This window comes from Sceloporus undulatus, chromosome 4 (assembly GCF_019175285.1).
Source record: "Sceloporus undulatus isolate JIND9_A2432 ecotype Alabama chromosome 4, SceUnd_v1.1, whole genome shotgun sequence".
Lineage (NCBI taxonomy): Eukaryota > Metazoa > Chordata > Lepidosauria > Squamata > Phrynosomatidae > Sceloporus > Sceloporus undulatus.
In genome coordinates, this window is record NC_056525.1 from 25,563,678 (window position 1) to 25,591,088 (window position 27,411).

General features: G+C 41.0%; 1 protein-coding gene across 1 annotated transcript; it reads left to right on the forward strand.

Annotated features, from left to right (window-relative positions):
• KCNG1 (potassium voltage-gated channel modifier subfamily G member 1) lies at nucleotides 1-27,399 on the forward strand. The gene is made up of 3 exons (XM_042461586.1): nucleotides 1-129; nucleotides 19,101-19,914; nucleotides 24,771-27,399. The coding sequence occupies exons 2-3, from the start codon at nucleotides 19,156-19,158 to the stop codon at nucleotides 25,539-25,541; spliced, it is 1,530 nt and encodes a 509-aa protein (XP_042317520.1). The 5' UTR covers nucleotides 1-129; nucleotides 19,101-19,155; the 3' UTR covers nucleotides 25,542-27,399.
• Nucleotides 27,400-27,411: the final 12 nt, after the last annotated feature.

A 27,411-nucleotide genomic window follows, 5' to 3' on the forward strand; every position in this document is an offset into this window, starting at 1 on the left:
GGGCATGGCTTCTTCCATGTTCAGTGTAAACCTGGTGCAGAGAAACCATCCTGTTGGCAGGACTCTGGAAGGAATTGTGTGGTGTCATTACAGTTGTGGTTACAGATGCCGTTGTTGTGTCCAAGTACAGTAAGTATGCCTAGAATTGTAGCTTTGATTTTCACACTACTCATCCCTTTTGCTTTTTGTACTCTGTAGCAGCTACAAGATGTTTGGCTGCGTTCACACGGCAGGAATAATCTGGTTTGACACCACTTTAACTGCCGTGTTTCAATGCAGTGTGAATGCAGCCTTTGTCTTAACAGGATTCCAATGTCAAAACTGGATGGGTGATGGAGCAGGGGCACTTTGGAGAAAGCAAACAGTAATGCTGGCATTTACCTTAACTGGCTGGACTGCATGTATAGTAAGACTCCAAAGTCCCCTTTATTTTCTCATTGCTTAAACTAACAAAATTGCCTTGCTCTGCTTTGCTTGACAAGGGATAAGGACCTTTTGAATCCACTGAACTATTGTCCCATTTGCCTGCTTTTAGCGCGGTCCTGCATTATTTTCTCTCAGTTGCTTTAACTATGATTGATTGACCACTATATAACTTAGTGACACACTTGACATCTCACTGACATCCGTTCTTGCTCCTCTGGTATCTTGTTGCTTCTTTAGTTGACTGTTTTCTCTCAGTTTGAGGAGTATGGTGCATTGAAGGGAGTTTTCACCTTCCTCCAATTGTCCTTTGCCTGAAAAGTGGGGTGAATTTATTCTTTCAGTACTAACACTTTATTCTTGTCAATGTTTACTGTTCGTTGTGGCTTCGTGGCTTATTTTCATCATGGTTGCATTTCAGTCTTCTCTGTTGGGTGCAGTATCTGTTGCAATAAGTATGCACTTGAGTTGTTTCTTTTTAGCTGCTTAAGAGCGTGATAACAACTTTTTGCAGAATGTGCCACATTAGTAAACTGGTAAATACTAAAACAATTAGTATTAGTTTACTAAATTAGTAAATTAGTCTGTAGGGCATACATATGTCCATATATGCTACGCACACCCTTTCTTGTGTGTACACATATCCATAATTGCCACATGCATATAACATGTATATTACTGTTGATCTGTCTATTATACATACGCCCCTTTTTGGAACTGTTGTGAGAATTGGTGTAGTAGTTTGATTGTTGGACTGTGATTCTGGAGACCAGGGTTTAATTCTCCACTCGGCCATGAAACCCACTGGGTGACATGAAGTTGAAGGCTTTCATGGCTGGCATACATAGTTTTTTGTGAGATTTTTGGGCTACGTGACCATGTTCTACAAGAGTTTGTTCCTGATGTTTCGCCAGCAACGGTGGTTGGCATCTTCAGAGAATGCTGGCACTCTCTTCCATGTCAGTATTCTCTGAAGATGCTAGCTACAGTTGCTGGCAAAACGTCAGGAATAAACTCTTTTAGAACATGGCCACATAGCCCAAAAACCCCCCACAAAAACCACTGGGTGGCCTTGGGCAAGTCACATGCTCTCAGGGCAGGGCAATGGCAAACTTCCTCTGAACAAATGTTGCCAAGAAAGCCCCATGACAGAGTCGCCTTTAATGGATCACCACAAATCGAAAAGAACTTAAAGGCACACAAAACATACACACACACAGAGAGAGATCTCCTTTACTTACAGAACAGTCTATAACTGTGGTAATAAAGTAGCATTCTTATGAGATCACTTCTGCATAGTCATACAGACTGTAATAGACTTTCTCTGCAAAGCCAAAACTTAGAGCGATATTGAATTGATTTCCCCCCCAGGTATGTAATCATTCAGCTGTGGTTAATGGCTGCAGTGTGCAATAATGAACCCTCCCTTTTATTTTCACGATATGCCAATAATCTCATTTCCTTGTGGCTCCCTGTTCTGTTTTACAAGGCAGGGCAAAAGTTTTGAGGTGACCTTGTCAGTACACAGAATTTAATCTGCCAAATCAGAACTTTAAAGATGGCTATGGGAAGAGGAGGGAAGAGTGATGTTTAAGATGTCCTTCAGCTAGCGAAGAGGAGTGTGTTGAACATTTATCCCCTGTTGATTTAAAAAAAACATCCTAGCAAACATACCTAGGTCAGCAGGGCTACATAAGAAGAGCCCAAAGGATCAGATCAAAAGGGTTTTTGTGGGGTTTTCGGGCTATGAATCTGTGTTCTGGAAGAGTTTATTCCTGACATTTCACCAGTATCTGTGACTGGCATCTCCAGAGAATGGTGGCATGGGTGGAAGATGCCAGCCACAGATGCAGGAGAAAGGTCAGGAATAAATTCTTCCAGAGCACAGCCACATAGCCTGAAAACCCCACAAAAAACTATGGATTATGGCTGTAAAAGCCTTCGACTTCACAGATCAGATCAAAATTGTGTCTGGAGAAACACCCTTTGTCCCCTGTGGCCAGTTACATCCTTCCAGGAGACTTACACACAGACCTTGCCTCTGGCTCCCCTGAATATTGCCTGTGGAACTTAGAGGTTACAATTAGGTATGGTAGCCATCAGTAGACTTTTCCTCTGAAAAGGTCAGTCAGTGACAGAACTGTAGGGTGCCTGGTGGTAATGCCTTCTTTGAGAAAGGCCACTGATTATGTTGGTACTTATACTGCAGAGGGAAAATAATAAGTATGGAGGAATCCCACCACATCAGAAGTCTGTGCATACTTTTGTACAGCTTACTCTGCTGAGCACGACAGCTTATAGTACATTATTATCGTTTTCATCCAGGGAACAGCTCTAAGATTGCCTGTACCACAAAATGGTACCAAGCCCTTTTTCACAGGATCTCTGATTACATCAGAGATGCATTGCAGAATTCAAAATGCTGCAGAGGAAATTTGGAAATGGTGGGGGGGGGAGAACTGAAATTTTAACACTAAAGTTGCTGCTCTCTTTCCTGCTCTCAGAAGGGCAAGTTTCTGTAATCTGTTTAGCCTGATGATATCTTCCTAAATTCTTGCAGATAGGAAACCAGTCATATAACTTTCTAAATTTGAGTTTGTGCAAACTGATTCAGAGGTAAATGTAATTGCATTCATTGGGCGTTATTCCCAAATGTGTGTGCATACATTTTATCCTTTCTTATTATTTCTTAGCTCAGCAGCTCTTAATGTGGTTTCTATATGCTTTCATTTCCCCTTCATATGTATTCCAAAGGAAAACACACAGCAGCACTGTTGAATAAGAAAACTATTCAGTGATATTTTTCCTCAGTTAAACCAGTAGTTATTATAAATCAGCCTCCTCTAAGCAGGTTCCCTCCAGATGTGTTGGATAGAAACTCTCATCACCTGGTCTAGTATGGCCATTCTGGCTGGGGATGATGGGAATTGCAGTGTAATATATCTGGAGGGCATTGGGTTGGGGAAGGATGTTACGTATTATTTTTTATTTATTAGTACATTACTACATTTATAATTGGTCTTTCTGCTCAAAACAGCAGAAAGGTCTCTCTCTCTCTTACTTTATGATGACAGAAACTCTGTTATGGCCAAATCTGAAGAATGGTTTCACTTCTCTTTCTGTACTGCAAGTACTGTAGTTCCTGAAGTTATATACCCCTGCTCCCATGTGGGACTCATTTCTTCACATCCATATTTCTTTCAGCTCCCTTACACATACTGACTGTTTCTTTATTTTCAAAGATTATTTTTATGTCACAAATTTGCACCTTTTCTTGTTTTTCTCAGCTTAGGTTTGTCCAACCAGGATCCAGAACAAACCTTGGAAAGACAGTAGTGTTCCACACCTCCCCTTGGATTAAATTGCTAATACCAACAATAGCTTTGCAATGGAGCCAGGATTTGGAAGGAAACAGATGACAAGTTATCTGGTTGATGTTATTTCCTTTCAGCCAACCTGAATAGGAATTCCAGAGGCTGGTGGGCTAGAATGTCAGTGCTCTGACTAGCTCATTTTCCTCTTCACCCTGTAAGGCAGAATCGTACAAAAAAAAGCAAATAGATTTCACTTTAATTCCCAGAAAGAGATCTTGGAAAACATTTCTCCAAATCCTCCAAAGGAGAATTCCAATTATTTATTTATTTGTTTGTTTGATTGGTTGGTTTCTATCTTTTTCTTTCTCACCAGACTGAGACAGAAGGTGGTTAACACAATCAACTAAAAAGAAAGATAAGGATAAAAGCTAATAAAACCCAATGAATTGAATGATCATATTAAAGTATAGTGAAATTGGAAGCAATTAAAAGTACAGCAATAAAGAAAGTAAAGCACCCAGTTTTGGAAACCTCTTTTTGTCCAGCAACTGATCAATTGTCAATAGCTCCCTTGGAAGACGTAGTCCTTTCACACTACACAGTGACCCCTTGGTATCCACTGGGGTTTGGCTCCAGGACCCCCTGTGGATACTAAAATCCGTGAATGCTCAAGTCCCACTATATACAGTTGTGTAGCAAAATGGTATCCCTTATATAAAATAACAAAATCCAGGTTTGCATTTTGGAATTTATATCTTTTTGGACTATTTTCAAGCTGTGGATAGTTGAATCTGTCGATAAGGAATCTGTAGATATGGCAGGCCAACTGTACAGTTATAATGCTGTGACTCCACTTTAACTGTCTTAGTACCAACCTTTGGAATCTTGAGATTACAAGTTGAGTCTCCCTTATCGAAAATGCTTGGGACAGGAAGTGTTTTGGATTTTGGATATTTTTTAGATTTTGAAATATTTGCTAGCCACCCGCTTCTGCCTTGTGCAGAAGCAATGGTGGTGGTGGCTTGAAGGCAGAAGTGGGTGGCTAGAGAGCTCCCCTGAGATCTCTTGTATGGTAATCAGGTTCCTTACTGTATATAAAATAAAATGATTACTGTTTGGGAGCTCACAGGGGATTTCTCCAGCCACTTGCTTCTGTCTTCGATGGTCCTGGTTTTTCATTAGTAGGGCAGAAGTGGGTGTTAAATATTCCAAAATCAGTTCCCTTATATAAAATGGTGTAGTATTTGTAGGCTGCAGAGAGAGGCAGTTGGAGAGAGCACCTTGGAATTTGGGCCGCCCATCAGTTTGGAAGCTGCCACTGCTGTCAAGACCGCTCTTCCTGAGTCCCATCACCTGCCAGTTTGTGTCACTTGCCTTTTCCCACTGCCACCCAGTCATCAGAAAGTTCACTGTGTTTATCATTTTTTTAAAAAAGCAAGTTTTTGAAATCTCATGTATCTCCCTCTACAGCCTACAAATACTGCACTGTTTTGTTTTATACTGTACAGGAGATCTCAGGGGAGCCCTCCAGACATCTTCTTCCTCCTCCTTCTATCTCCATTTCCACATCCCTCTCCAGCCTTGCAAATTGTAGTTCCAAAAGTTTTGATTTTGGAGCATTTTGGATTTTGGATAGGAGAGACTCAACTTGTAGTTAAACTTAGGGCCTTGGACAGGAACTTAGGGCCTGGACAGATGGGCATTTTGCGCTGGCCTCAGCCCAAACTAGGAGTGCGTGAGGGCTGAGAGTTTACACACACAGCAACCCTACCGCACACCCTGGCCACTCTCATTGTACATGCCCTTCCATATGAAGTGCATGATGATGATGTCTGTGCAGCGCAGCACCCAAACAGTACCACACGGACGTCATCAATGCACACAAGTGCACCAATGGCACCCCTCTACCATTGTAGAAAGATATACTATAGATTAATGCTATGGAAAATCACCACCTTGAGTCTGTATATTGGGAGAAAGGCGGGATATAAGAAAATATCAACAACAACAATATCTGGGTGTTGTAGTTTTGTGAGACATTTAGCCTTCTTTGTCAGAGAGCTCTGGTGGCACAACATACTACAAATCGCAGGATTTTCCATAGCATTAAAGCAGTGTCGAACTGGATTATTTCTGCAGTGTGCAGCCTTATTAAACTGCAGTTCCCATCAGTCTGTGGTGCTGCTAGATGATGGGGCCTGCAGTCTAGCATTGCCTGGAGCAGGGCCATAGGACTCCACAGCCACGATTCATCATCTTAGATTGATTCCATATATTAATTAATTTATCATAAAAACATAGAGTTAGAAGAGACCCCACGAAGGGCCATCCAGTCCAGCCCCATTCTGCCATGCAGGAACTCTCCATCAAAGCATCCCCATTGACATGCTGAAAAAGGGCCAGCTAACTGTATTTTATTCTATTTGTCTTTTAAAAAAGAGAAAAAACAAGGCTGGAAGGAAGCCTCTTGCTTTTTTGCATCACAGACCCTCCTCTTTTTTGTTGTTGCAAAAATCCAGAAATGACTGTTTTTGAAAACATGAGTCCATTCTCAGGAGAAATGTCCAGAGTAGAGTCTGAGTCTCCTTTCTCTGGACTTCCAAAACCCCAAACTGACCCTGAGAGCATCTGGTCTGACCCCCAACTCAAGGAAACTTGGAAATCCTGAAGGTTTAGATCAATTACTGAATTATTGAATTATACAGTGGTTCCTCGGGATACGAAATACCCAGGTTACGAAATTTCCGGGATACGAAAAAATCCCATAGGAAATAATTGTTCCGGGTTACGAATGTTTTTTCGGGTTACGAAAATTTTTTTGGTGCTTTTCGGCGCTATTTCACACGAAATCGCGGCTTTTCCCCATTAGCGCCTATGGGTTTTCGGCTTACGAAGGCTTTTCGGGTTACGAAAGCGGCCGCGGAACGAATTAATTTCGTAACCCGAGGCACCACTGTACAAGGCATAGTGGTCTCAGGGTTTTGCTGAAGCTCAGTATGCAGAAGCACAACATTATTTTAAAAATATTGTGCATTAAATTACCTTCAGTCTATGTCTATGAGATGCATATGAAACATACATGGATCCCATCTCCCAGTATAATATCCCATTAGACATACTGTATATAAATATACCAAAATCTGAAAAACTCCAAAATACATCTAATCCTCAGCATTTTGGGTAAGGGATATTATTATTATTTATACTATATTGTACATGGATATAACAGCTAAAAGTTAGAAGTCACCTTTTCTTTCTTTTATATTTCCTTTTAGAAGCTTCCTTCCTTCCTTTTTTCTTTCTTCCTTTCTCCCCTTCCTCTTCCTCCCTTTCTTTTCCTTCTTTTCTTCAGTTCTCCCTCCCTCTTATTCTTCCTTCCTTTTTTCCCTTCCTTCCCTTCTTCTTCCTTCTTCTGCAAAAGCACAAGGGAGGAAGGGGGAGGAGGAGGAGGAGTGGAAGCCGGACTCTGAAGGAAACAAAAGCGAAAGGAGTCACAGGGTCTCTCTCTCTCTCTCCCTCTCCCTCTCCCTCTCCCTCTCCCTCTCTCTCTGAGCTTGCAACTGGCGTTCAAGCTCCTTCCTCCTCTCTCCTCCCTCCCCCCTACATTAAAGCCACGGAGCAGAGGGAAAAGGGGAACTTTTGTTTTGTCTTTCCTCTGTTCCATCGCCGTAGTTTTAATGGAGGGGAGGGGGGAGGAAGGAGCTTGAACGCCCCCAGGGCCTGATGGGGGGTCCCAACCCCCCCCCCCCCCGGCTATGTCCTTGAGTCTCAGGATTTGGCAGTAGATGAACTTATCAGTTTTTTAAAAAACAATATACCCATGCAATGTTCCTCCTGTTCTAGTGTTTTTCTCATGGATTTCTGATAGTAGCTGTAATTATTTATTCCCATGATAGGGTTTTTTGTGGGGTGTAGGGTTCTGTCCTTGGAGTTTCTGATATAGGCTGAGGTAGATGGCATTCATCTGTCTTGGTTCCTTCTGCTGTATTTTTGGATGGTCCCACTGATAATGTGTTGAATGGGGTTATGACCTTTGCCTCAAGAGGTTTTCTGTTCTCCACTTCCCTCCATTACATTTCCAGTTATGAGATCGAACATTTCCACTCCACTGTGCTGTGCTGCATTAATAGCAAGACCTTTATATTTTCCCTCATCTTGTTTCCCTATATCTTGCACTATAACATTCCATCTCTTTTGCAAAAACATTTTTAAAAAATTGAGTCAAGGAAGGTTGATGCTGAAGGAGGACCATTTAGATGCAGGTGTTGAAGTTAGAGAGGAGATGATGGGGATGGAAGGAAACCAGCCTACATCACAGCTTAACCACACCTCAGGTGGGAGAAAAGAGTGGACAAAAAGAAGCATGCAGATCAGACGTAGCTCTAAAATCCACTTTGTTGTTATGTGCCTTCAAGTCATTTTGACTTATGGAGACCCTAAGGCAAACCTATCATAGGGTTTTGTAGGCAAGATTTGTTCAGATTAGATTTCTGTTGTCTAGACACATGTATTTATAGCACGAAATAGGTCCTGGGGCAGTGTTTCAGGAGTTAAATGACTTTCCCAGGAAGGAAGAATGGAATGAGATATGACAGAACGACTGGACAGTTGGCATAAATGTCCACAAACCAAAAGAGTTTCATTCTCAGAAGGAAACTCCCTTTGTCTGCAGTATACAAACAATCACCAGGTCCATCATCATTGGTGAAGAGATTACTGTAAATACTCGACTATAAATTGAGAAATTTATGCCCCAAAATGGACTCCAAAATCATGGGTTGACTTATATATGGGGCAGTAAGTGAATACTGCTTATAAAGTTCCTAAAAGAAGTGCCCACCCTTTGTAGCCAGGGATCTTTAAACAGCTCCCTGTTTGAGTCCCCGTGCACACTCTCCTCTTTGTGTGAGTGTGTCTCTTATCCCTCAGCCTTCTCTCGCAGCCAGATCTAACAAACAGCTGGTGAGACAAGGGAGATAAGGAGGTGGGGGGAGAGAGAGAGAGTTTGCCACCCTGTTTGAATCCTCCCTCTGTGTGTGTTATCCCTCAGCCTTCCTTCATAGCCAGAGCTAATAAACAGCTGCTGAGACAAGGGAGAGAGAGTGTGTGTTTGCCTCCCTGTTTGAGTCCCCATGTGCTCTCCTGTCTTTCTCCATGTGCCTTATCACTCAGCCTTCCTTCATAAGCAAAGCTAACAAACAGCTGGTGAGGCAAGGGAGAGAGACATAGAGAGAGTATGCTGAGGCTTGTACCCCATTTTGCAAGAGGTGACTAGGGGCTGGGTCCTGGGGTAACAGATGTTAATGAACGGGGTCACGCTCCCCTTAAAGGACTCGGTGCGCAGCTTGGGAGTACTCCTTGATTCGTCGCTCCAGCTGACTTCTCAGGTGGATGCGACTGTCAGGAGTGCTTGTTATCAGCTTCGGCTGATACGCCAGCTGCGTCCCTACCTGGACCGTAGGGACCTTGAAACTGTTGTACATGCTTTGGTAACCTCTCGATTGGATTTCTGCAATGCGCTCTACATGGGGCAACCCTTGTACCAAACTTGGAAGCTGCAAATGGTACAGAACATGGCAGCTAGATTGGTCGCTGGTACTTCCAGGTCAGATCATATAACACCTATTTTAAAAGATCTACATTGGCTGCCTATTCGCTTCCGAGCTCAATACAAGGTGTTGGTTTTGACCTATAAAGCCCTAAATGGCTTGGGCCCAGGGTACTTGGAGGACCGCCTCTCCCCATATAGTCCACCCCGCACACTTTGAACATCCGGGACTAACTTGTTAGAGGTTCCTAGATCACATCTTGTGAGGACCTCACAGAGGGCTTTTACCATCGCTGCCCCATTTTCTTGGAATAAGCTCCCTGTAGAGCTTCACTCCGCCGCCTCACTAGATTCTTTTAAAAAGAATTTAAAAACATACTTATTCCGGCTGGCCTTCCGACTTTAGTTAACTGTTTTTCCTCTGCCCCTTCTTTTCCTCTTCTGACCCCGGACCATTGTGATTTGATTGTTTTTGCCCTTGACATGTGTATTTTTCCTGATTCCTGTTCCCTTTTTATGCAGTAATGTTTTAACTTTTATACTGTAATTGTTTACTTTGTATTGTAACTGTTTTTAACTTTTGTAAGCCGCCTTGATCATTTTTTTGGAAAGGCGGGCTAGAAATAAAATTTATTATTATTATTATTATTATTATTAATGTGTGAGTCTACTACAGACCCACAAGCCTTAGAAACCCTGGGGGTGAAGGGAAGAAAGAGAGAGAAGTTTGCACTCAGTTTTGCAAGCCAAGAGCTTTGGAAGTCCTGGGGGTGAAGGGGAAGAGGGAGAGAGAGAGAGAGGTCTGTACCCATTTTGCAAGCCATGAGCCTTCGAAATCCTAGTGGTAAAGGGAGGGGGGAGAGAGAGAATATGTGCCGAGGTTTATTTTCCCATTTTCCATGCCAAGACTGTGACCCTTGGGAGAAGTCCAGAGAGGGAGAAGTAGGGAGGGAGGTGGTGGTTTGTTTCCCCCTTTAGATCTTTTGTAATATGCCCCAGTGTTTGACCCTTGACTTAACCACGGGTCATATCAAAATGCATGGTTTTGGCCCCAAGAACTGTCCTAGTCTTATACATGAGGTCGACCTATACACAAGTATATATGGTATGCTGGTTCCAATCTTGGGCAATCCCATCATGGCTAAGTAGCTTGGCTTCCCCCATGCTGAGCCATCCAGATTTCCTAATACAGTGCACCCGTGTCATATGCGAGCGCATTATACGCTGAAAGCAGTGCTGGAAGAAGTGGCGCTATGCGCCAGAAGAAACAATACTTGTAATGGGGCTCAAGCATACACGCAATTTCTTTTACACGGGGGGGGGGGTTCCGGAACGGATCCCCCGCATAAAAGAAGGACACACTGTATTGTATGACTGATTTCCTGTTCTGGGTCATCCCCTTAGGCTACCTGCCTGTAACATCCCTTTTTGATATTAATTTGATATGAATTGACAACAGGTGACTGGGGGCTGGTCCTGGGGTAACAGATATTAATGTGTGAGTCTACTACAGACCCACAAGTCAGACTGAGAAATTAAATTGTGTCTTTCTAGAACATACTTGGATGAAAGAATAGAGGGCATGCTTATGAAATTTGCACATGACACCAAATTAAGAAAAGTAGGTAATACCCCAGAGGACAGAATCAAATTTCAAAGTGACTTTAATAGATTAGAAAGCTTGGCCAAAACTAACAAAATGAATTTTAGCAGAGAGAAATTTAAGGTATTACAGTGCGCCTGCTTCATACGCAGTTTCCAGCATATGCTGAAAGCCATGCCGTAAAGACTTCACCCGCACTCTGGAAGAAGCAATGGGGTGCGCACCACAGGAACAAACCCCATTATTTCTAATGGGGCTTGAGTTTACAAATTTTTTTCCCTTACGCAGCGGGGTCCGGAATGGATCCCCATGTAAGGGAAGGGTCAACTGTACTACATTTACAGGGAGGAAAATGAAATGAAAAACACAGATATAGGATCGGGGACACCTGGCTTGATAACACCATATGTGAATGAGATCTAGGAGTCTTAGTAGAACAGAAATTGAATATGAGTCAAGAGTGTGATGCAGCAGCTAAAAAAAGCCAATGTGATTCTAGGCTGTATCAATACTAATACCACTCTATTCTTTTTTTTCCCTTTTTCCTATTCTATTCTGATTTGACCAGGCTTCACCTGGAAAACTGTGTCCAATTAGAGGCAGTACAATTCATATCTAGAGTAAGGCAACAAAAATGGTGGAAGTTCTGGAAACCGTGCCCTGTGTGGAGCAGTTTAGGGAGCTGGGTATGTTTAGCCTGGAGAGAAGAGAAGGTTAAGAGGTGATATGACAGCCCTGTTTAAATATTTGAAGGGATGGCATATTGAGGATGGAACAAGTTTGTTCCCTGCAGCTCAGAGAATAGGACCGGGACCAGTGGATTCAAACTACAGGAAAGGAGATTCCATCTAAACATTAGGAAGAACTTCCTGACAGTTTTTGACAGTGGAATATGCTTCCTCAGAGAGTGGTGAAGTCTCCCTTTTTGGAGGTTTTTAAACAGAGGCTGGATGACCATTTATTGAAAGTGGTTTTATTGTGTATTCCTGCATGGCAGGGGATTGGACTGGATAGTCCTTGAAGTCTCTTCCAGCTATATGAGTCTAATAACTCCCTGCTTAGAAACCTCTGTATATTAACATCCTTCTTAGTGCTTCCTCATCTGTGAGCAATGTTATTCAGTGTGGCCTAGGGTTTTCAGTGTCAGACTCTGGAGTTTATCACACGGGGCACTTACCTCTGCCCAAATGTTGCTGAAATGTTACCCAAATGTTTCAGGAGCGCCGGAGGTGGGATCATTTATTAACGAAAGATCCCGTTAATAAAAATGGCTTTTCTGAGGCTTTCCCCGCAAACGCTTCTATGACAGAAGGAAAGCGAAAAGCCCCTATGACATTTCAGAAGTGCGATGGATGATCCCACCTCCGGCACTTCTGAAACATTTTGGTAACACTTCAGCAACATTTGGGCAGCGGTAAGTGCCCCGTGTGATAAACTCCTATGACTCTGAAGACCAGGGTTCAATTACCAGCTCAGCCATGAAACCCAATGGGTGTCCTTGGTCCCATCACATGCTCTCAATTTTAGGAAAGGGCAATGGCAAACCTCCTCTGAACAAATCTTGCCAAGAAAACTCCATGATAGGTCCACCTTAGGGTCTCTATAAATCAGAAGTGACTTGAAGGCACACAACAGCAACAAATTACAGTGGGAGGTGGCATGAGGCTCAACAGTAGTGGCTTTGCTTAAACCAACAAGTTTATTTTTAGCTGAGGTGAGAGTTGACCCAATGACTTCCCAGGTCACAAATTTAATCATTTACACCAGGGGTAGGCAATCTTTAAATAAACCAGGACAAATGTAGGACAAAATTTTCAAATGGAAGACACTTTTTAAAAAAATGGAGGACACGTGAAAAAATTGCTGATTTTTTAAAAAATGTTAATATAAATGCATGTTTCTGAGGCTTCTATAGACAATTGCCCCCCAAAGGCCCCAGCGGCAATCAGCGGCAGGACTGGGCTGGGGCCGGTCCCAAGGCCTCGCCGGGCCGCATCCGGCCCGCGGGCCGCAGGTTGCCTACCCCTGATTTACACAGTGCAATTTCTCAAGGCCAAGAGCTTTTGTCAAGAAAAATGTCCAGCAAGTCTATCAATATCAGTGTTAAGATGATAATCTGGAGTGGTTTAAGTATTTGTGAATGCTGTGGGAGTATATGAAGCTCTGTCAAGGGTGGGCAAGTGTCATGGGACCAGGAACAGTTTTTCAGGTTAAGTGTTCAAGGGCTAGATCCCAGCACATGGTGAAGTTAGGTTGATATGTACGTGTAACAGATTTCTCTCTGGCAGCATCCCAACTATTTTTTTTATTAATAAGTTTATTGATATAAAAAACATGTATACATATTCTAATATCACAAGTCAAACAACAACATCAAAATTATAAAACAAACAGTCCCATATCAGACAACAACAACAACATATTACAGACATACTACTATAACAGATATACTCACGATTCCCTACTCAAGTATCTAAAACGTATTCTTCTTACTTCTTTCTATTTCCTAAAAAATTCTTTCTCAAACCTTGAGTTTGGGTCTTCTAATCTTCTCATTCTCTCTAACTCTCTCTCACTTTAACATTCATACAACTTCCTTTCCTTTCCGTACTGTTTATACAGCGAGTAACCAATCGTGACCTTCTTTCCTTCATTATATGTTTTGCGACTTCACCTAATTCTATTACCCTAAGATATCCAAGTAAAACAATGTGTCTGTTGAGATTATCTTAATTTGACCAGATTATACAAGTTACCCGGTTCATTTACAAATCCCAGCAATCCTCTCTATTCCAGCTTATTCTATCTAACTATAACATTCCATTCTCTCAATTATGTAAATTATATATATCTTGTATTCCAAGTAACCCAGAATTACAGCCCCCTAATGCAACCAATAATCGTCTAAACTACCCAAATTTTCTTTAAGTAATCCGTCACAGGTTTCCAGTTGTCATTTACTATCTCTGTCGATTTTCCTCTTAAAATTTGCGTTAGCTTATCCATTTCTATTGCTTCATAGAGATTAGATAGCCATTCCTTTTTGTCCAGGATCACTTCTTCCTTCCACTTCTGTGCCAGCAGGATTCTTGCTATGGTAATTGAGTAAAACAGAATTTTACCAAAGTTTTTCTCCAAAGATGTATCAATCATATTAAGTAAATACAGTTCCGGCTTCTTATCTATATGTATTTTTAACATATCTGATAACGTTGAATTGATCATATCCCAAAATTTCCCTACTTTCACACAGGACCACCAACAGTGGAAGAAAGTGCCAGGCTCCTTTTTGCATTTCCAGCAAGTGTTACAACTATTCTTATATATTTTAGAGATTTTGTCAGGTGTCAGGTACCAGCGATAAAATAATTTGTAACAATTTTCTCTAATTCGTTGCGAGACAGTATATTTTTTAATATTCTGCCATGATTTCTCCCAGTCTGCCAATTTTAATTCGTGCCCAATGTTTCTAGCCCACTTAACCATTACTTCCTTGATTACTTCCAATTCCATATCTTCTCTCAATACCAACTATTGAACTCCCTACCAGAGGAATTTGTGCTGGCTCCATTTATTTTCAGTTTCTGGCATGTGGCTAAAACAGTGCTCTTCTGTGTAGCCTTCAGTCCTTGAAATTGCTCTTTTTAAACTGTTTTAAAATTTCATTTTAGGACTGTTTTATGTTGCTTTTAAACATTTTTAGAGAATATTTTAATGTGCATTTTATTATACACACACACACACACACACAGAGAGAGAGAGAGAGAGTTATAAATACTTGTATTGTTTTAATTGCTTTTATATGTGACTAGGAGGCAATAGCAATTACTTAAATAAAATAAATGCAAATACATTTTTATTTTTGTATTTGGGATTTTCAAAGGGGGTTAAAATTTAAAGATACAAAATTTTAAAATAGACTTAAAATTAGCTGAAAAATTTAGAAATTAATTCTTTCTTAAATATTACAACACTTATTGAAATTCTTTCTATACATTTATAATAATAGTTAGTAGAAATTAGCAACACATTCTCTGTACTTTATTAATTATTATTAACTTTTTATTTATGTATCAATGAACCATAAATTACTTAAATCAACTTTAACATCATATTGACTATTGATATAAAGGCCTAAAGACACTAAAGACACCAGATCCTATCTGATCTTGGAACCTGGGCAGGGTCAGCCCTGGTTAGTACTTGGCCCTGGCCGCCAACAAATACCAGGTGCTGGAAGTTCAGAGGAAAGCTCTGGTAAAACCACCTCAGCTCTGAGTATTCCTTGCCTAAGGAAAAACTATGAAATTCATGGGGTTGCTGTAAGTCAACAGGTGACTTAAATGTATACACATACATTGATATTGAACTAAAAGAAAATAAACTGACATTGATATTGACTATTGCACATATAATTTTGTCCCCATTTTGTCACCAAATTTTACTTCCTTTTCCATCTTCCTTCCTTCTCTCTGTTGCCATCCATAGTCTCTAAATTAGATAGTAAGCTACTTGGAGCTGCTTGCCTTTTTGAAATAATAATGTGCAATACTGCGACAAAACAGCTAATGCAGCTGTAGGCTGCATCAACAGGTATATACTACAGTATTCATATCGCAGAAAATTCTCCTCTGGTCAGTCCATATCTGGAGTAATGTGCTGAGCTGGTGAAGGACACAGTAATAACAAGATAATGACAAACTGGAATGTGTCCAGAGGAAAATATGACAAAAATGATATATGCTGGGAAGTGACAGAGATGATGACAGCAAACCTGAAGACCAAGATTATGAGGGGATTTCCCCCCCTCAATGTTCGAGTGTAATTGAGTTCGCTATATTTGGCCTGTAGAAAAGAAGATTGTGATATGAAAGCCATCTTCAAATATATGAAGGGCTGTCACATAGTTGATGAAACAAAATTGTTTTATTTTGTTCCAAATGGTAATTAACCAATAACTTCAAATGGCATGAATATTAAGAAGAGCTGCCTTGATCAGAATACAAGGAAGAGACCAAACTCAACTTTGTGAGAGGTTTTAAAGCAGAGATCAGATGGTCAACAATCAGAGATAGCCTGGCAGAGGTTTCTTGACTAAATGACTGGATCACTTGGCAAAGTGAGAACTAGTAGAGCAGATATTTCCTTTACCTGGTAGTTACTCACAATTTCTCATTAGTCTCAAATATATGGCTCCATTCTTGCTGACCCTGCCCCGCACCAGGCATTCTTGATTCATTATGTTTAAATGGCATTTAAATAAAACACTTGCTGTTTGTGAGAGAAGGCCTCCAACATAAAAAGGTCATATCCAAGCTGGAGGCAGCTCTTTCCATTACAGGTTCTCCCACACTGCAGCTGCTGGGTCTCCTTCCAGAATTATCAGTGGGACTGTTGCAGTTAATGTGAATTGGTGGGAAATATGCAAACATGAATGACTGGAAATATAATTTTATTCATTGCCTAATTGTTATGCAGTGTTTCCAAATTATGTTAGAGAATATAAAACAAGTAGAAATGAATAGATTGAAAAAACTTAAATTCCTTTTATGTTGTCCTACAAACATAATTAAGACAATGCAAAACATTTTTTATACAATGCAAAACTGAAAATAGTAATTAAGAGCTCAGACACAACACTTGTAGTGTGAAGGCAGATTTATTGGGAAGCTGTTTGTTTCTTCAAATGTCTATTTAACAAAGGTGGGGTTATTCTTATTTCATGAGTTCCAGAAATCATGTCTCTAGCATCCTTCTTCTGTCTGAACTAGGCATGATGGAGCTTTGCCTGTGTCTTCTCTCCCTCTGGGGCCAGGACCATATCAGATGAACAAAGTTTACAAATTGTTAATTAGATTGGTCCGTGCCCTCAGGCTTACAGTCTAAAGATACAACAGACAAGGAAAGGGGATGGCAGTGTGGAAGGGAATTAAGTTCAGCAGCAATTGCCTCTTACTCTCTCCCTCCAAGGCCAGGACATTGCCAAGTGGAATGGAGGGAGGTCCTCTTCTTGTCTCCTGAGGCCAGGGTGATGGCAGTTGGAATGGAGGTGGGGCTTTTCTTTTGCCTCTGGCTCCTGGTTGGGGGTGGATTGTGTCATCAGCCTCACAAGAATGACCATTCTCAGTAAGTGTCAACCACTCATTCTTTGTGAGACTGAAAACACAATCCACAACACATAGGATTTAGCCAAGCAACCAAATCTCAGGAAGGGTCTAAAAACCTGTTGATTCACAACAGCCTGGAAGACTGTCCTCCCAAAGGCTCCTTGACTAGATCTGAATTGTCTATAATTTATAGGGCTTCACAAAAGTTGATGGTTCCTTCCAGCCTGTTACTTTACATACATCTTCTATGGAAACTGCTACTCTATAGGCTGTTGTTGTTGTAATTGATCAGGTAGAATGAGACCAAACATGATTTGGCCTTGGAATTTGGTTGCACCTAGATAAAATATTTAGACATCCACTACTGCATCGCTACTGCTTTGTGCTAGTCACTATCTTAGCATGAAGCTTGCACAGTGTGGCTCCCAGATACCATGCCCCTTCCACCTTTCTTGGTTGCCATGAAATGACTACAGAGCCTCATATGTTATTATTATTAACCTTTATTTATAAAGCGCTGTAAATTTACACAGCGCTGTACATACAGTCTTTTTAATTAGACGGTTCCCTGCCCTCAGGCTTACAATCTAAAATGACACCACACAAAAGGAGAGGGGAGTAGTGGTGGGGAAGGGGATGAGGTCCAGCAGTTCCTCTCTACCTCCAAGGCCTGGACTAATGCAGGTGGACTGGAGGGAGGGCTTGGGTTCATAATGGATAACCATGGATAATCTTCATCCAAGCGACAATTAAGCAAGGCCTGGGAACGCTTCTCTGAACAGGATGGTCTTCAACTCCGTTTTGAAGCTGGTTAAAGAAGTGATAGCTCTTGTTCGTGGGGGAAGAAGGTTCCAGAAGTGAGGGGCAGCGAGTGAAAGGGGGCAAATCCGAGATGGGGCAGAGGAAATCCTGGGCTGGGACAGCAGACCTTGACTACCAGAACGGAGGGCCCGAGTGGGAAGGTGAGGAGAAAGAAGGTCTGATAAGTAAGGAGGGGCCAACCCATGGAGGGCTTTAAACGTGTACAGCAGAAGTTTATACTGAATGCGGAAAGGGAGGAGGAGCCAGTGAAAGGATGCCAACACAGGAGAGATATGGTCAGAGCGGTGGGTGGATGTGATAATGCGTGCAGCTGAATGCTGGACAGAAATTAAAAGATGAAGGTGAGAAAGAAGAAGCCCTGTCAGAAGGATGTTACAGTAATCAAGTCGTGAGATCACTAAGGCATGAACCAGGATCTTGGCAGTAGAGGCGGAGAGAAATGTTTGGATTTTGACAATATTGTACAAAAGGAATCTATAATCCTTGGCTGTGGTCTGGATCCGAGGGATAAAACCAAGACTGCGGGCTTGCTGGACTGCTTGAATAGAAGTGTTGTTCACGGAGACAGAAAAGGAGTGTGGAAGGGTGGACTTAGGAGGAAAGACAAGAAGCTCTGTCTTGGATATGTTGAGTTTCAAACGCCGATGGCGCATCCAGTGCGAGACAGCTGTGAGGCAAGACGAAACTTGCTGTTCAAGCCTTGGAGAAGGCTTCCTTTGGTAACTGCAAATAGCAACAGATGAGTTGTGTGCTTTTAGAATTCCTCTGTCCTCCTTGTGCTATCAGTTGTCAAATGCCTTCTGTTTTCCCAGATATTATCCCATAATGAGATTTTGACATTGGTTCATGTCCTTGCACATGCCCGTGTATCCTCTTTTTTTGTTCCATACTTTATTGGATACAAATGAAACTTTCTTTTTTAATATTATTAAAAGTATGTCTTAATTGATTTTCTGCCTAAGTAATATATGATACAATCAATGCATATAGTGATTAGCAATTTTGTTTGTATATCAATAATTGTATTAGCAATAAAGCAGTCAAAATATTTATGTATTTTTATAGATAGCAGTTCAGCCATTGCCAAACAAAATTGCTTACTAGCTTGATAACATTGTGTGTGTGTGTGCGTGCGCGTGCGTGCGTGCGTGCGCATGTGTGTTTAAATACAATTTTTTCCATCAAAAATAGATTAAAGTGATTACTTTTAAGGTAATTTTTTTCTCATGGATGAAAGAAAATTCAAAAACTGTAACCCTAAAATCTTTTTTTTCCCTTTGCAGTTGCAGAAATCTATATCTGGGCCACCCCATGATGTGAAATAACTTGGTGATCAAGATGACGCTTTTACCAGGAGAAAACTCAGACTATGACTACAGCGCCTTGAGCTGTGCTTCAGATGCTTCCTTCAACCACCCTTTCTTTGCTGAAACAGAAACTCTCAAAGGTGTCTTTTACCAAAGAGCCAAACTCATTCACCCTGGGAAAGACCTCTATGAATGCGTTCACCCAGAAGACCGGAAGCATCATATCATCATCAATGTGGGAGGCTTTAAGTACTTGCTGCCATGGACCACTCTCGATGAATTCCCCATGACCCGCTTAGGACAGTTAAAATTTTGCAACAACTTTGATGACATCCTCAATATTTGTGATGATTATGATGTTACCTGCAATGAGTTCTTTTTTGACCGGAACCCAGGGGCATTTAGGACCATTTTGACTTTCCTGCGGGCAGGGAAGCTTCGACTCTTGAGAGAGATGTGTGCTCTTTCATTTCAAGAGGAGCTGCTTTACTGGGGCATTGAGGAAGACAACCTGGAGTGGTGCTGCAAAAGGAGGTATCTGCAGAAGATGGAGGAATTTGCTGAACTGAATGAAACGGAGGATGAATTTGTCGATAGTGAAAACCAGTGTGATGCTGTGGCAGAGACCAAAGCTGGTCTTTGCATGAAAAAGCTACAAGACATGGTGGAGAGGCCTCAATCTGGGATTCCCGGGAAAGTGTTTGCCTGTTTATCAGTGCTCTTTGTGACTATCACTGCAGTCAACCTGTCTATCAGTACCATGCCTGGCTTAAGAGAGGAAGAGGAGAGAGTAAGTTGACCTTAAGAGAGGGCAACATAATACTGTACAGCAGGGTTGTGCATAGTCTGTTACCTGTGGGGAATGAAAATCAGTTTCTACCATTTGGAGCGGAAGCATTTGAAAAGGGGAAGATTTTTGGTTTGATGCTAAAAGACTAGCAATTTTCAGTTCATCAATGTGCCATAAAAAACTAATGTAATTAAATGATGCACAGAAGATTTTAAAAATTATGCTTGGGAAATCATTTGCAAGGCTCTTCTCTAGTAACAAATAAAGAGAGCCTCTTCTGATTTTAATTTGAACAGATTTTCCTGTCCTGGGAACCTTCCACATACATGTGACTAATAAGCCCCATCATCCCCATACAGCATGCCCAGTGATGGGAGCTATAGTTTAATGGGGGGAGACTGAGGCAAGGGACAGACCGCCCGAAAGGGCTGCCTGCTGGTGGCCTAATTTCCTCCAGAGGGAAGCCACAGCTGCCAAACTGTGCAGCTTCCCTCTGGAGGAAAAAGAACCCAGAAAAACTGGGTTCTTTTTGCGCTGCAGAGTCAATGTAATGAGTGCGCCACTGGTGCACTTGTTACATAAATGTCGTGCAGCACCATGAGGATGCCGTAACAATGGCATAACAATGGTGTATACGGGGCGCCGCCATTGTTATGGCACCGTGCCGTGTTAGGGTTAGGGTCTGTGCGGTTGCTGCGCAGCCCCTAACTCTAAAATCGGCGCCAGCATGGTGCTTCATGCCCGTTTATATTGGGCTAGAGTTGGGGAAGGTGAAATAGTATTTTCAAGCTATGGAAAGATTGAAATTTTCTACACTTTGGTTCTTGATTTCCTATTAGCTTCAAAGGGGCTGCAACTAAACCTCACTGCCATCCCACTGCCTTTTGCCCCACATGGAAGGGCCAATTTTCACTCATTTTGTAGAGTACTACCTTTGGCTTCTCAGATGTATTGATATAAATGGTGTTTGGCTTTTAGAATGGAACCTGACTCTTTCCAGAGACAGAATGGAGGTGGAAACTGCCTCTCCTTTCTCCCCAAAGGTGTAAGTTTCAAGAAGTTATGAAACCATGGGAGGGCACATTTTTTCAGGAATTTTCAGTAAAAAAGATAACTTTTTTTAAAAAAAAATTGAAAATGTACTATTAAACTCACTTTACATATTGAAAGTCACATTGTTACTTCAGGAACTTAAAATTCACTATATATATCTTTGACATAGAATTATCATATTTAATATATGAAAAGTACAGCTTATTGAAAATATAATTAAAAATTGAGCTTACTTTTTAATTTCTTTTTCTACAAATGTAACTACAAGGTCCTGAATTTAAGAAACACCTAATCTATAAGGAGCCGCTTTAGTTTTTCCAATTTGAGGAGCAGACCAAAAAAAGGCAATCAAAACAAAACATTGATACTAGTAAAACAGAGAACTTGTTTTCACTAGTTCTCCATGAGTCAAGCAGACATAATATACTCATTTCCATAAAATGAACCAAGAAAAGAAAACCAACACCAGGAATTATAGTGATCTCAAATTATATACAGGTTGAGTCTCCCTTATTCAGAATTCCTAAATCTGAATTACTCCAAAATCCAAAATTGTCCATATGGAAGGCTGAGATAGTAACACCTTTGCTTTCTGATGATTCAGTGTACACAACCTTTGTTTTATGCAGAAAATTATTTTAAATGTGTATAAAATTACTTTCAGGCTATGTGTATAAGGTTTATATGAAATATAAATGAATATCATATTTAGACTTGGGTGCCATGTCCAAGATATTGTTATAGAATATTGATTATTGATTATCTTAAAACAAGAATTTTAACCAGAAATCAGCAGGGAGACCAAGGAGTCGATTGGAAAGGAAACATAGGCGGGTTACAGACCGCCATTTCGGATGTCCTCAGGACGTCCCGTTCGAAAAAGGGGCGTAACAAATGGCAGCATAACAAATGGCGGCGGCCGTTCCACACGACCGCCACCATTTTGACATAGCGGACGCTCTGCGTCCTCATGTTGCACCCCAGAAGTGATGCCGTGAGCGCACCACAGCGTCTTCTGGGGCCCAGAAAGGAGTGCGATTTTTGCACTCCTGTGCAGCGTCTGGGAGCCGCGTGGTTTGGATGCTGCGGCTCCCGGACGCTGCAACCAGTGGCGGCGGCGGCAAACCGCCGCTTCTCGGCAGTCTGTAACGCGCCATAGTTTATTTAGCGGCAGCATTGTTCCCAGAGGAAATTCATATTCCAAATTCTGGGACCACAATTCTAAAAATAACCAGGTTTTTATAGTATTTTGAACAAAGGAAACTAGAAATCACATTTTCATTGGTTACATTAAATTAAACATTTACACCCCTGTATATTCATTGGATATCCTAGCATACATCTCTGTCCCATGTCAATCAGTCTTTTATCTATATTTTTTGTTTCACTGTCCTTAAACTGTTTATGCAGTACTTCCTTTTATTTGGGTTAAAATTTTAAGTTAGAAGCCATTTCCAAATTGTTTACATTTCAAAGCAGAGAATTTGACATGACCTGAATCCTTCATCCTGACAAACTTTGCCCTCAATTCATTTCAGTACTAAAATTTTCAACTCCTGAGCATAAATAAAATTCTAAATTTTAACTACTCTACCACAATGTATCATTATGTATATGCAATTATTCTAAAATGTGACAAAATCTGAAATCCAAAACACTTCTGGTCTCAAGCATTTTGAATAAGGGAGACTCAACCTGTATAGTGATACATAAAGGTCTTCCTCTTAGGCTGCATCCACACTGCAGAAATAATGCAGTTTGGTACCACTTTAGCTGGCATCAGTCAGTTCTATGGAATTCTCGGAATTGTAGTTTTGTGAGACATTTGGCTTACTCCACTAGAGTGCTGGTGCCACAACAAGTTACAGTTCACAGAATTCCATAACATTGAGCCACGGTAGTTAAAGTGGTGTTCACCTGGCTTATTTTGCAGTGCAGATGCAGCCTTTCATAGGTTTTAGAAATGACTTTGGAACAATAAATCTATGAACATCTAGTATTAAACTTTTTATTCATCATTGAAAAAGACATTTTTCTGCCATCCATTTCTACCCATTTTTTTGATGGGAAAAAACTTTGCAGGAGGGGGCAGAAAAAAAATATTATTTTCTGATTCCCCCCCCCCTTATTTTTCCAGGTCTTCACATTTCTGTTTCTCTCCCAGTGCACCCAAACCAAAGGACTAGGGGCAATAGAAGCCCTTGACAGCAAATGTTAGTTGTGACTAAGGCTACATGCCAATATACCCACAAAGAAAATTGTAGCCAAAAAACTAGAATCACTTGTTGAATGATAGGTCAACACACAGGTAAATCCAATATAGGACTACTCTATTCAAGGCTAACCAGAAGATTTAGGTCAAAGTGCAGTTTATTTGTTGTTGCTGGGGGAGCACTGCTTCCCATTTCCCCCTATCCCACATTCACTCCTGAAGACACACATGTACAATCCCTGGATTGAACATGGACTTCCTTCCCTCACTTCAATTCTTCCTCCATGGGTTTAGATGAGCCACTTGCCTTAACTGTCTTACATTTTCTCTACACGGTTTAATTGACATTTTAAAAACTGCTCCAAAAAACTGGTGGGAGAGAGAAACTTGATGACCAATAGAAGGACCATCAAGCATTTCTGCATAGCTTTGGCTGCAAACTGGAAGAACAATTTTCACCTGCGGTAGTACTGAAGAGAATATTGTTTTGTGCCCACATGAAAGAGATGTTTCCACAATAGACTTACACACACACACACCTAACTATGTAGCCAAACCCTACTGCAGCCTTTCTCAATTCGATGTACTCCAGATGACTATAACTATCATCATGCCAGCCAGAACTGGAAGTATTTGGGAAAGGAAGGGAGTTGTCCAGAATATCCAGAAAGCCAGTTTGAGGTGGGTTGTCCTACTGAAAGCAGTGGGACATTGAATCTGTGTATACTATTAACAGTTCAGTACTTGTTTAACTGTCATGGTTTTGTTCTGTGGAACACAGGGATTTATAGTTAGATGAAGTATTTAGAATCCTTTGCAAGGTATTTCTAGTGCTTTAATTTGGGAGGGTAGAACTGCAAGTCTCATGATTCCCTAGGATGGAGCCATGACATTTAAAGTGGCACGAACCTGCTGTAGTGTAAATATACAAATAGTTACAATTAACTTGAGTCTAATAGAATTAATAGTATGAAGAACAGCTCCCTGGTTTATGTACTAAACCACCAAGCTGCCTGATCCCTACACTAGACATATAAAATATTATTGAAATGCCCACATTTGTCTAAGCATCTGTGAGTCTGGGACCAATCACTTCTGATTATCCTTTATCTCAATTACACATGAGCAGTATTTTTTATTTATTTGAGTATTTGTTTCTAAGTTTCAGGTTCTCGTCTATTGCTTTTCTGATTCTTTTGAGTGTCATCTCCCCTTTTATGCTCTAGCAGTGGCTATTAACTATTAACTGATTCTGGACAGCAAGTCCCATTAGTCTTGTCCATGGTGAGCAATTATGGGAGTTGCAGTCCCATAACATTTGGAGAGCCACATATTCCCTTTCTCTGTATGAAATGGAAATTCTCTCATCTGAAGCAGACTTATTATGAACACTGAGTCTGGTGATAGGAATAGTCAATAACTTTCATGTCCATTCTGACTTTTGGGCTTCTCAGGACCTCTGAGAAATAGGAATGATGAACTTAAAGGCACTGACCCAGCTGGAATTTTTTTTGTTCTCAGTGGAATTTTGCTGTAATTTGTGTTAAACTGACTTCATGAGCTCATACACTATCCTTCTCTCTTACTCCAGGGTGAATGTTCTCAGATGTGCTACAACATTTTCATAGTGGAATCAGTCTGCGTAGGGTGGTTTTCTTTGGAGTTCATTTTAAGGTTTATTCAGGCACCCAGCAAATTTGTGTTTCTGAGGAATCCATTGACCCTGATTGATATAGTTGCCATCCTGCCCTATTACATCACTCTGTTACTAGACACTGCCTCAGTGGGTAGTAATAAAAAGCCAAGCTCTGGCAACATCTACCTGGACAAGGTAGGCCTGGTGCTTCGCATACTCCGTGCCTTGAGGATTCTCTACGTCATGCGGCTTGCCAGACACTCGCTAGGCCTGCAGACTTTAGGGCTCACTGCTCGGAGGTGCACCCGTGAGTTTGGACTCTTGCTTTTGTTCCTTTGTGTAGCCATTGCACTGTTTGCACCCCTCCTGTATGTGATCGAAAATGAGATGGCCGGTTCCCAGGAGTTCACCAGCATCCCTGCTTCCTATTGGTGGGCTGTAATCACCATGACAACAGTGGGCTACGGTGATATGGTACCTAGAAGCATCCCAGGACAAGTGGTGGCACTGAGCAGCATCCTGAGTGGCATCCTTCTCATGGCCTTTCCTGTCACATCCATCTTCCACACGTTTTCTCGCTCATACATTGAGCTGAAGCAGGAGCAGGAAAGAATTATGTACAGGAGAGCACAGTTCTTAATGAAAACCAAGTCACAATTAAGTAACGCCTCACAAGGGAGTGCCATATTTCCGAGTAACTCTTCAGAGACCAGGGAACACGAGTGACAAGTTTCCATGTCTGCCTTTGCTGCGCAAATAGTAACAGATTTCATCTTGGCATTCACTCCTGGGAGATACATTGTACAAATGACATGCAAAGGGCTTTTAGCCATTATGCCAGCTGGCAGATTATTTATCATGATGCATATTAGCATTAATTTTAGGGGTGGGGGTTCGGATCCTTGCTTTCGAGCAGACTGTGCAATCTAGGTACAAGATCTTGAAGTGAGATTTAAAAAAAAAAAACAAAGCAAGCATCATTAACCAAAAGGAGGAGAACTGTATGAAATTACATACTGGGCACAGTCAGCTGTTGCCATTTGTTACAGAAAGAGGCAACCCATTTTCCAAGAAAACAACTGCGAATGTCAACATTTTGATCATTCATTTCCTTGACCTTTTGTTGTTTATTTATATCAATACTTATGAACTGTATCATCCCAGAGAGATACATTAATCCTTGTGTGCATAACTCCAGTGTTCATACTGGAGTTAACTCTGCAGAGAAGTGCATTGTTTTACTTTATTGTTAACTGTTTCTTTAGAATAAAGAAACTTCCTTGTCAATCTCTCTCCAAGCTGCCAACCTATGCACAATCAAAGGTATAGAACTCCAAGCAGCTTTAGCAGGAACTTGGAAGTGTAACATTTGGGGACTATGACAGCCAAATCCCAATGGCCATGCTGGCTGGAGAAATTGCATAGTTCCCCAAAAATAACTTTTACAAGGTCTGGCTTGGATCATTTTCTGGGCTGGATAAGCAATAGTACCTTTTCCCTTCTTATGAGCCATAATTTAAATAACAGAATTGCTTGATTCTAAAGCAGCCTTTTAATTGAGATCTTCTTGCTCACTGTTGGTGAGTAGCATTTCTTTCTGAGTCATAACATTAGTGCCCTACATGTTATTTCCTGTGAGATAATCTGTTCTAAAAAAGGAATTGAGATTTCAACGTGTTCTTTGACAATCTCCCGTAAGTATATCATAAACATAGGAGCTCACAAATTTCCTCTAGGGTTGTTCAGAAACTAGGGGTGGAAAGAATATTTTTTTTAATAATCAAAAAAACATGTTTTTCAGTTGTTGAGAAACCATGACATGAAGAATCCTGGACAGATGAGAATCTTTGCAGTTGAGGAGTTCTGTACAAAATTTGCACAAGGTTACTTGGCACAGAATACACTATTTTCTAAGCAGGAAATAATATTTCTGCATTGAAATATTATTTTCTATGCAGAACATGCTGTTTTCTGTACAGAAAGTTTTGAGTTTTGCACAAAATAAATTCTGAATTTCAAATAACCTTCAAAAGTTGCATTATTTTTAAGATTTTCTCCCAGTGAAAAGAAAATTGCTGAAATTACATCTTGCTACATTCAAGGAGACCCATAGTGAAGAATTATATCCCTAGTTAGAACTAGGCCAAAAACCTTTATAACTATCCTCTGGGTTCTCATATGTGTTGTCTTTTGGGCATTTACATGGAAGCAGAGGGTAATCATCCTCTGTCTCCTGGAAACTGACTGCTAGATTTAGCTGAAACTGACTGTCCTTCTGTTCCCTGTCCTTGAACATTAACAGCAAAAAGGTAGCTAACTGCAAATCAAACAGAATATGTGCTGAAATATCGCACCATGCCAGTCATTGCCTTGTGGTTATTTCCTTCTGCATTAAATAGAAGGAAATAAAACTCATATAATGAGCTGAATTGCCAGAATTACTAGTGTGATAGTTGATAATAACTCATGGGCATCTGGCTCCTTGAAAGGAACAAAAATGATAAAAGCAAATAGCCAAAAGCCTAAAGAGGTTAATGTATCAAATGAGCCAAAGCTAACAAAATGAAATTCAACATAGAGAAATGTAAGGTACTGC